The sequence below is a fragment of the Ipomoea triloba genome, chromosome 6 (assembly GCF_003576645.1).
Source record: "Ipomoea triloba cultivar NCNSP0323 chromosome 6, ASM357664v1".
NCBI classification, from domain to species: domain Eukaryota; kingdom Viridiplantae; phylum Streptophyta; class Magnoliopsida; order Solanales; family Convolvulaceae; genus Ipomoea; species Ipomoea triloba.
Genome location: NC_044921.1, coordinates 18,121,840 through 18,132,453, shown reverse-complemented (window position 1 = coordinate 18,132,453; position 10,614 = coordinate 18,121,840). Strand labels below are relative to the sequence as shown.

General features: G+C 36.9%; 2 protein-coding genes across 3 annotated transcripts; both read right to left on the bottom strand.

Annotated features, from left to right (window-relative positions):
* Positions 1 to 479: 479 nt before the first annotated feature.
* LOC116023594 (pentatricopeptide repeat-containing protein At3g26782, mitochondrial-like) lies at positions 480 to 4,644 on the bottom strand. The gene is given in 10 exon segments (XM_031264597.1): positions 480 to 660; positions 775 to 845; positions 1,400 to 1,477; positions 1,924 to 1,987; positions 2,300 to 2,738; positions 2,740 to 2,969; positions 2,971 to 3,015; positions 3,017 to 3,487; positions 3,622 to 4,488; positions 4,633 to 4,644. Coding segments are annotated over 6 exon segments (1,920 nt in total). The 3' UTR covers positions 480 to 660; positions 775 to 845; positions 1,400 to 1,477; positions 1,924 to 1,987; positions 2,300 to 2,443.
* Positions 4,546 to 10,594, bottom strand: LOC116022380. 2 transcript variants are annotated; one of them, XM_031263088.1, is made up of 6 exons: positions 10,414 to 10,594; positions 8,318 to 8,363; positions 8,082 to 8,203; positions 6,564 to 6,658; positions 5,843 to 5,920; positions 4,546 to 4,753 (listed from the first exon to the last, which is right to left on the bottom strand). In XM_031263088.1, the coding sequence occupies exons 1-6, from the start codon at positions 10,450 to 10,452 to the stop codon at positions 4,714 to 4,716; spliced, it is 420 nt and encodes a 139-aa protein (XP_031118948.1). In that variant the 5' UTR covers positions 10,453 to 10,594; the 3' UTR covers positions 4,546 to 4,713. The 2 variants fall into 2 exon arrangements, with proteins under 2 accessions (XP_031118948.1, XP_031118949.1); XM_031263089.1 differs by having other exon boundaries at positions 8,085 to 8,203.
* Between the last annotated feature and the right edge of the window lie 20 nt (positions 10,595 to 10,614).

The window sequence follows — 10,614 nt, the reverse complement described above, 5'->3', positions numbered from 1 at the left end:
TTTTTTTTTTTTTTTTTTTTTTTTTTTTTTTTTTTTTTTTTTTTTTTTTTTTTTTTTTTTTTTTTATGGTCCAAATTTCATATCTATCTAGGAATATGCCACTTTTTAACGGGTATTATCCCGTAACAGAGATTCAGAGGGAATAAGGAATATGCTATTTAATTTATCCATTTTGGCGGTACTTACTGGAATCATAATATACTCTCTTTGTAGACACTCTGTTTATAGATGGCCTGCCTACATGCCTTTTAATTCATGATTTAAAAAAAAAAAAAAAGAATCTTTATTGTGCTGGTGCCTGGTGAATGTCTACATTCCATTACTATTAACGAGTTTTGTCAAACTCAAGATATTGTTTTAACGTGTAAATAAATTTAGATTATCAAAGTTGCACCAAGTTGCATTCTCATTTGGGAGGTCGTGGGTTTGAGCCTCAGTGAATGCAGTATTGACTCTTTGTGATTCAGTTGAGAAAGTAGTTATGAACAAATACTGCATTGTAACAGACTAAATAGTACTGAAAAAATCAAGAGAGAATTATGGGGAAAATTCACAGGTTAACTTTACAATTAACCACCTGCTTAACAAATACGGTAAAAAATAACCCTACTGCAACTCTGCAAGACTGGTTACAGACTTAAAATGGTCCACGGATGGAATCTGCACAGAAAGGCACGTCAAGACCAAGTGAGAGTCTATCAAAAAAAAAAAAAAAACTTCATCCAACAATTCTGCCATCAGGATAGGATTCACTCAACAGGTAAGCAACAATACCAGGAACAGATTTATTGCTGGTACCAAGTGACCCAAGGGATCACCAATTGTTATACCATGGACATATTAACCTGATACAAAAATTACGTACCTTCAGTTAACATATTCTGTACCTACAGTTAACAATGTTTGTACATGTAAACCAATAACTTGATAATTGCTGACACATAATATGATAGTTACAAGTACAAAACTGTCAACAGCATGTGCAAAATGTGCCAACTACAGATACAGAATCTGAATGTATTTTTAGACCAAGATCTACAATGCAAGGTAGACTCTGAATTTGCTAAGGGACAACCCTGATGACCTCAATGGGTAGGCCTTGCTCACTTCTCATGGTCCCACCCCGTGTTAGTCCCTGCATTAAGACATGGAACTGGGTTACTGGGATACATGGAGTGGGGCTAACTAGGATCCCAATTATGCCATTAACTCTCAAAATTTATTCAAAGTTGCTTTTTGACCAAAAGGGCTAGAGAGAAAGATTCAATCAGGAGGCAATGGATTTGAACATAGAGGCTTCAAATCATGCATAAACAATAAATGACAGGTTTGGCTTCCACAATTCCACCACAGGAAATTGCAGTAAAGAACCAAGAGAAAACATAAATTTTAAGATCACCTTTGATTTCTGATAATAATTCCAATATGCATCAAATGTCTCTCATGCTTGGTGATTCCCAAAAAAGTCTTGAAGCATCTGCAATGAAAGCAATTCATAATAAGGTAAATTACTCAACTACAGAGTATTAGTTTCGATTTTCTATTCCAAGATTTTGACTCAACCATCTCTAAACCATCCAAAGCCAGAAGTAGTGTGGAACCAAATGGAAATTGGTGGCATTAGGACTTGAAATATTCCACAAATTTGGTAGTACATCTCATAGTTAGTCCCTTTCTTTCATTTTCTTTTGTCTATTTTCATTTCTCAGTTGTAAACACAATTAACTTTGATCAAGTTTTAAGGTCTACATATTTTAGACTTGAAGATTCCAATTTTTTGGGGAAGTTAAACTTCTTGTGTAGTTTCTTAAAATTATTTATTGAATTTAAAATTGCTCAATAAGTTCATAAGTTCACGGATCATAAGTTCATAACACATGCTTGACTCAAGATCTGGTTGATTTATAAGCTGTGAAATTTCACCAGCAATGGAAGATCGCCCAAATGCATAAATTCACAGCAGGCACAAGAGTCTCAAAGACTTAACCTGAAAACAGAAACACAACTGGTTGTTAAAATCTGCTGTAATGTTCTCTGCAAAACATCTGAATTTGAATTTTAACGAAATTGATTTTCAGAAATGGCAATTGAATCAATCAGCACAGCAGTTCAATTAAGCAATTAACTAAATTGCCTCGATTTAGATTGAAATATCATTTAGACAATTGAGGTTGTTTACTTCTACAGTTCTACACTATGATATAAAGTTATAAACCATCAAAGTAGTAAACAATTTTGAAAAGAAACAATGGTCCTGATGAGAAGAACCAAAGCTGGGTGTCTAAAGAATATACTTTACCAGATCCGAGATTAAAATCTGAAACTCCTCCATCTCTGACCTCAACAAATTCTTGCCATAAAAACCGGTCAAACTACCATCATTTGCAAATGAAAAGAAGTTCCAGACAGAGACGGGGTTCATTGTTTCCTCAGTAGTTTCACCTCACCAGTAGTCCCCACATGAACATAAGCCATCCTTAAAATGGTGGAACCTCTTGGAGTCTCTCACAACAATTCCCCGATCAACAATCTTGGTTGTCAGCTTAATTGTTGTATGGCAGTCACTACATATCCTAAGATTCTTAATGACATGGATTGTTGCACCAGGGACAGAATTCATAATCCCAAAAGCCACAGCCAACTTCTCGCTATGAACTTGTAACACCATTGCTTTCTCCTCCTCGCCAACATCATGAAGAACTGAAGTCATGTTTGGTGTGTAGCCGAGTGCTTGCAACTATGGACAATTCTTCTAAATAAGCATAAATCTTCTCATGTTGAGGATGTTCTCTATCTCCGACCAGAAATACATGAACTAAACCTTTCAGCTCAACTAGACTAAACCCTGGAGTTTTGGTTAACCCATGATTTTTCATTAGCATTCTCATCCTTTCTGCATCTCTCCATCTTCCGGCATCAGCATATATATTTGAAAGCAAGACATAATACCCACAGTTGTTTGGGTCTAATATCAAATAATTTACTAGCACAAATTTCCGCAAGCTCCACATTTTTTTTGCATTCTGCATGCAGAAAGGAGAGAACCCCAAACAACAAAATCTGGTGCCACCTTCATTTCATTGATTAGATCATAAGCTTTGGTGAGAAAACCTGCACGCCCAAGTAGATCGACCATGCAACTATAATGCTCCAGCCCAGGCTGTATATGGAATCTGTGTTCCATGGCTCTAAACCAATACCATCCTTCGTTCACCAAGCCAGCATGGCCACAAGCAGCTAAGACTGAAACAAACGTGATGTAATTTGGAGTCACACCATCATGGTTCATCTCATAGAAGACTTCAAGAGCTTCCTTGGCTTGCCCATGCATTCCATAACCAGCAATCATGGCAGACCATGACTTTACATTCTTTTCTTTCATATGATTGAATGCCTTCCTAGCCATCTCTAATCTCCTACATTTGCAATACATGTCAATGATTGAGGTGCCAACATATACATTATCTTCCAGACTCATTTTTATGACCTAAGGATAACAAAGTCAACAAGAAATTAGGAATGCATAGAGAGTTTGGAAACTATTACAGAGAGGAACTAAAGAATGTAATGAAGTGATTAATTGTGTGGTTCAGAACAAAATATCAAAATACCAATAAGTACCTGATCATGTATGCACTTCCCAGCATGAAGAGCTCCAGCATGTGCACATGCCAACAGTAGGGTGGACAAGGTGACAGCATTGTATTGAACTTCTTTATCTTTCACCAGTAAATGAAACATTTCTATTGCTTCAGAGGAAAGCCCATTTTGAGCATAAACTGCAATAATTGAGTTCCAAGATATGACATCCTTCTCAGCCATCTCTTCAAACACCTTCTTAGACAAGCCTACCTCGCTACACTTTGCATAAGCATCAATTAGTGTATTCCCTACACCCAAATGCTCATCAAGCCCTCTTTTTATTGCAAAACCATGAACCCCCTGTGTCATAGTTTTCCCTGAAACCCGAGAACAAGCAGATAGAACAGACACCAATGCCACTGCATCAACATACACTTCCTTCTCCCCTAGGCTCTCGCTCTCTTCAACCAAAAGTTCTTTGAAGAGCAAGAGAGCATCACCGGCGTGGTCACTTTGTATATACCCAGTAATCATAGACGTCCAAGAAACCACGTTTCGTTGGGGAATTTCATCGAATAGTAATCTCGCGTCTTTGAGCTTACCACACTTGGAGTACATATCAATTAGTGACGACGACACGAAAAGGTCATACCCATACCCAAAGATCAAAACTTGCTGGTGGACCTGCCTGCCAGAAGTGAGATCACAAAGGGCAGAACACGATTTGATGGCACAGGGGAATGAGGAACGATTCGGTCTAAGAGAGAGCTTCCGCATAGAAGCGAAAGCCCGAAGCGCCTCGACTGAGTCTCCGCTCCTAGCCAAATCGGCAATGATAGAGTTCCAAGAGAAGACATTGTTCTTGTCTACATATTTGCTGAAAAATGTAGCAATATTTGCATTTGTCTACACAACCACAGAGAGTAAAAACTCATGAAATCTGAAATCGAGTTTGATATCTTCTTCATCATGTAAAACACTTCCAATATCCCTTCCTTTTCATTACGTAAAGGGCGGAGAAATCATCATTTTCCAGCAATGCAGTCTGACAGTCTCAGTCATCAGTTTGCCTCTCATTTGGTCGGAATTTGAGTAAGGTGTCCTTAAACAGAAGAAAGGGTAGTAGCAACCTCAATTGTTTGATTTAGAATTAGTCTCCCCTCTCCACCACCTGCAAAGAACATTAAACCATTACCAAGGCAGGGCTAAGACCATAGACAGTTTGTGGTTTGACGATGGTGACCAATTAAATCAGATATTTTCATGGCAGTAAGGTAAGGCAGTTACAGGTAAACAAACACAAACACAGGTTTGTTGACAAGCGGTTGGTTAGGTTACTTCTATAATTCTAATTAATGGAGTTTTCTTCCATTTTGTTGCCATTACAAACTTACCAAGGAGATGAAGGAAAAAAGGGGTTATACTAGTGTTTTTTTTTTTTTTTTTACTATCAGAAACCTTAGAGGTCCATGTGAAAGTATCCCTCCTTCCAAGTATCAATATAATTTATTGAATAAATCAAGAGAGAATTATGGCGGAAATTGACACGTTAACTTTACAATTGTTAAGAGTCCCACATTGCAAAAATAAGAGAGAACATATGAGTTTATAAAGTCATGGTTTAGACTAGGTAATTGATTGGATTAAATCTTTTAGTGTGGTTTGGTCCATGTGCATTACAACCCAGTTGAGTGACTTCGGCTTAATTTTAGATTATTACAACAATTAACAACCTACTGTCAAGACAAAGTGAGAGTCTATCAAAACAACTTCCTCCAACATGCCCAAGGAATATTAGAATCAGTAACAATTCTGTCATCAGGATAGGGTTCACTCAACAGGTAAGCAAAAATTATTGCTGGTACCAAGTGACCCAAGGTACCACCCTGATGACCTCAATGGATAGGCCTTGCTCACTTCTCATGGTCCCACCCCATGTTAGTCCCTAGATTCAAGACATGGAACTGGGATACATGGAGTGGGGCTAACTAGGGATCCCAATCATGTCATTAACACTAGACCAGCAGCAGTAGCACCTAAGTTATGTATAAGCACTATTTTAACTCTCAAAATTTATTCAAGTTGCTTTTTGACCAAAAGGGCTAGAGAAAGGTTCAATCAGGAGGCAATGGATTTGAAGATAGAGGCTTCAAATCATGCATAAGCAATATATGACAGCATTGGCTTGCACAATTCCACCACAGGAAATTGCAGTAAAGAACCAAGAGAAAAGTTAAATGTCCATAAATTTTAAGATCACCTTTGCTTTCTGATGGTAATTCCAAGATGCATCAAATGTCTCTCATGCTTGGTGATTCCCAAAAAAGTCATCAAGCATCTGCAATGAAAGCAATTAATAATAAGGTAAATTACTCAACTACATAGTATTAGTTTCAATTTTCTATTCCAAGATTTTGACTCAACCATCTCTCAATCATCCAACTACAATATTCCTTTCTTTCCAAAGCCAAAATTAGTGTGGAACCAAATGGGAAGTGGAGCAAGGCATCAGAAAGAAAGCATCATATTTCTATTACAAGATTTGTAGTAGCCATTTATCTATTGGTATATAACAAACACTGATTAGTATGAAACATACAAAATATACCAGAGTTGCAAATGCAGTTACAATCACATGCTATTCAAAATGCATTTCTAGAGGTCAAGCAACTGATAACCACATTGCAAATAAAGCACTAGTCCACCCACCTCTACATTGACTAAGACCAACCGTGAAGCCCTCCTAGTACATAGTACAGATAGTGGACTGCCTTTGTTATTTGGCAGTTATTACTACCTCTACCCACTTCTGTTGTCAGGCTTCTTTTTTTTTTTTTTTTGCATGAAAGCTAAATACACCTAACAAAAAATATTTATTATTACGGTACCCATACAAAAAGTATATCCAAATACAGTTCAAACTATTATCAATTTATAACTTTCATCTAAGTTGCTAAAGAAAACAGAAGAAGTGATCTTACTTCTTCAGATCAAAGCTTTCAACTGATGCCTTGCAAAAGGTGCAGAATGCTCTTAGACACTGATTGCATAAAATGAAAATTTTCATGTATATCCTCTGCGAAAGATGGAAAATTGGTGGCATTAGGACTTGACATATTCCACAGATTTGGTAGTACATCTCATAGCTACTCCCTTTGTTTCATTTTGGCTGTCTATTTTCATTTCTCAGTTGTCAACACAGTTAACTTTGATCAAGTTTTAAGGTCTACATAATTTAGACTTGAAGATTCCAATTTTTTGGGGAAGTTAAACTTCTTGTGTAGTTTCTTAATACATAATCATATTTTAAAATTTTAATTTAGTTGTACCAATTAAGTTAAAACTTAGTAAGCTAAGCTGACCAAACAAACAGAATTGACAATGTTAGTGTGATGAAGGGAGTGCTAGTAATTGTTATTGAAAACAATTGATGAGTATAGCAGTGTCTAATATGCAAACTAGAGAGACATGAAAAAGAAGAGCAGTAAAAAGTAGGACAATTTAACACTTCCACAAGCAAAGATGAAAAACACAAACTTCAATGAAGGCCAAAAATACATCATATCCTGATGGAATAAAGAAGCAGTAAGTAAGCTAATAAAAAAGAACCAGAGAATGTATTAAGCAAGAACAGAAAATAAACTCAGGAAATCAAAAACTGGAATTCCCCAGCAAGTCAAAAAACCTACCCCTCAGCCACTAGTTGATTATTCCAATAATTTTCTGCTATCCTCTTCAAGAAAGAATGCCAGATTTAGGGTCTGTTTGGGAACCCGGAAAGGGAAGTCATTTTCCGGATTTTCCCGTGTTGGGGTAAAAGTGTAAACTGTAGTGTGGCTTGACTTTAAAGCCAGTGGTTTGTTTAGGCAATCAGACTTGCTGGCTAGGGGCTAGAATTTTGTAGAAAGTGAGATTTAGGAATGGCTAGATGGAAATGCACTAACATTCTAGTCGAATGAGTGGAATGACAAGTGGGACTTTCCCATCTGCTATAAATGAAAAAGCTAAAGGGAGGACAAGTTTTGTCCAATTCATTAATGTTAAGCGAGCACGTTTGGTTTTGAATTCAAGTAAGTGGAAATGTAACTACAGCTGATGGACAAGAACTAGAACTATAGTTCATACCTATCAGTTTCACTTTCAAATTGAAATTTACCAATTAGTGTGAATCTGAAAAGTAATAGAGGTAAGCTGCAAAATTTAAATTTACTAACTACTGTGAATTTGAAGACCAATACAGAGGTAAGTTGCATCAAATAAGAATATAAATGAAACTAAACATAATTGTAGGGCATTAGTTTTGGAGTTTTAATTAGCCTTTATTGGAATGTTCCAACAACAGAAATATATTGTGGGAAAAGAAATCCCAAATCTTGACTAAAAACAATCAGTTAAATGTGACTAAAGATAAAATTTATAAGCAAAACAATCAGCCTTTACTGAAAACAAACATAAAAACATGAGCTACCAGTTAAATTTAACATGCTAAGCAGAACTACCACCGTCAATTGTGTGCTGGAGCTCAATGGCTGCTGTATGGAAGCCCAAATCTGAGACATGTTTTGCATTCTTCGTATATTTGACAACAGTCTGAGACTTTCTGCGTCTTCGTGACTTTGGACTGTAAACAAAATGTCCACCACCTTATTCACTTTTTTTTTCAATTATACTAATGATTAAGATAAGAAAGACAGGTAATAGCCAATTAAGATTCTAATATAGAAAAGTTACATACCTGAAAGTGAAGGTTTGCTCCCTTTGTCAATACCGTCACCAACAATCTGAGAATAATATCAGCAAAGTTATGTCACAAACACAAAAAAAAACACTTCTAAGAAGTCACTTATAGCATGTGCATTAACTTGGTTAGTTACTTGGATGGATTCAGAGGAAAGCAGAAGAGAAGAGAGAATGATTTACAATAATACATACAGAAAAATGAAAGGTAAAGGAAAGGAGAGCTGAAGCATGAAAATTCTATTACCCTTCAGTACATTTAATCTCATATCCTCCCCCTCTGTTTCCTTCCTCAATTTTAAAATTTTCATTACAATATAGTTATCCTCTTCAACCATTCCATTTCCTTAAAGTTTGTTTTCATTCTAATTCAAATCTCTGGAAGCTTAATAAGGCCTTCAGCAAATCAAAAAATGAATAAATGGGAAAGAGTAATGTAAATAAACATCATTAAAGCTTAGTATAAAATGAAAAGAACAAATAAATTGTTTCAAAAAGGTGGAAGTTTTGTGTTTAGAGGGTGGGAAAGCGTCAATGCCCCACCAGCAACTCAGCAAGGTACAAACTATAAAATATGAACCAGAAAAATGGAGAGGAGAACATACAAGACAGATAGAGATGAGAGATAATAGAATGGCTTGATCACATATTTGACATGCACAGTATGACAGTAATATTTAACAATCCTAGTAATGGTGAAACCAGTGAAGTGAACGGGGTTCAGCGACGGTGCGGATGGAGTTGATTTGGGAAATTAGGGCTAAACGGGTGGGAAATTATGAAGGATGAAGACCTGATTTTAGTTGTTTTATAATTAAAAAAAAAAAACAAATCAATAGTTTTAAAATTTAAAATTCGTTTTATCTTTACTTATGTTTATGTGACGAGTCAAATATTAAGATTATTAACAAGTCATCTGTCACAAAGGCTTTCACCAAAGGTTACCATATGATTAACTGGCTAACAGGGTGAGATGCGCTAAAATTGTGAGTTTATGTGTTTAATTGCACTTTTTAAAGTTCAAAGATCTAATTGACTTTTCGTGTAAAGTTGAGGGGCCTATTTGACCATTTCCTAATAACCAATATGCAAACTTTTGGTTCTAAACATGTATTGACTCCAAATTCTCAATGATGAGTCAGTTAATGCCAAATGTGATAAACCCTTAGCACATATCAAAAACAAATAAGGAGAAAATGGATCCCCCTACCTCAAGCCCCTCGTAAGAATCACCTGACTCGCCTCAACACCATTAACTAAGACATTATAGCGCACCAACGAGACACATAACATAACCAACCGCGCCCATCTCTCATCAAACCCAATTGACGCATCATATGTTAAAGAAAATCCCACTCAACCATGTCATACGCCTTAGCCATATCAAGTTTCAACCCAGCCCACCCCACCTGCCCAATTTATTTCTACGGAGGTAATGTCATACTTCAGCCGCCTCCAAAATATTATCAGTGATAAGCCTACCCGGAACAAACGAACTCTGAGCCTCATCAATAATCCCCCCCCCACCCCCACCCCCACCCCACCCCACACACACAATCCCTTCATTCGATTTGCCATCGTTTTGGCCATAGTTTTGTAACTAACATTACATAAAACTATCGGCCGAAGGTCCGTTGCTCTTACCATGATCGCTTTCTTAGGGATAAGGACTATGTTTGCATCATTTAAGCCCACAGGAAAACACACCGAATTTAAATAGTTTAGAATGAAACAAGTAAGATCAATACCTACCTACCCCCACAAATGTTGATAAAAGCCTGAATTCATCCCATCTAAATCCGAAGATTTATCTGGATACACAGCAAAGAGAACAACACGAACCTCTTCCACACCCCACGGCTTAATAAGCTCATCATTCAACTATACACTCAATCTACCCTGCCCTAACATAAACTGCTCCAACTTTGAACACCCCCAGACCTAAAAATATCATCAAAGTAATGAAGCACAACCGGGTTGAGAGCCATACCTTCTACCCAACAACCATCCGAAGCCTTCAAATGACTTAAGAAATTCTTCTTCCGACGATGCAAAGCATATCTATGAAAAAACGGAGTTTTAGAATCCCCATACCTCAACCAGTTCCCTTCGCTTGTTGCCTCCAATATGCATTTTCACGATCCAACCACAAAGGATAACTCAACATCTACAGTATTAAACTCCTTTAATGATCTAGGATCATGAGAGGACGTTAACACATGCAAACGCCGCTTACAAGCTTCAATTTTCCAGCAAAAATTATGATAACACTCATCCCCCCCCCCCCCCCCCCCC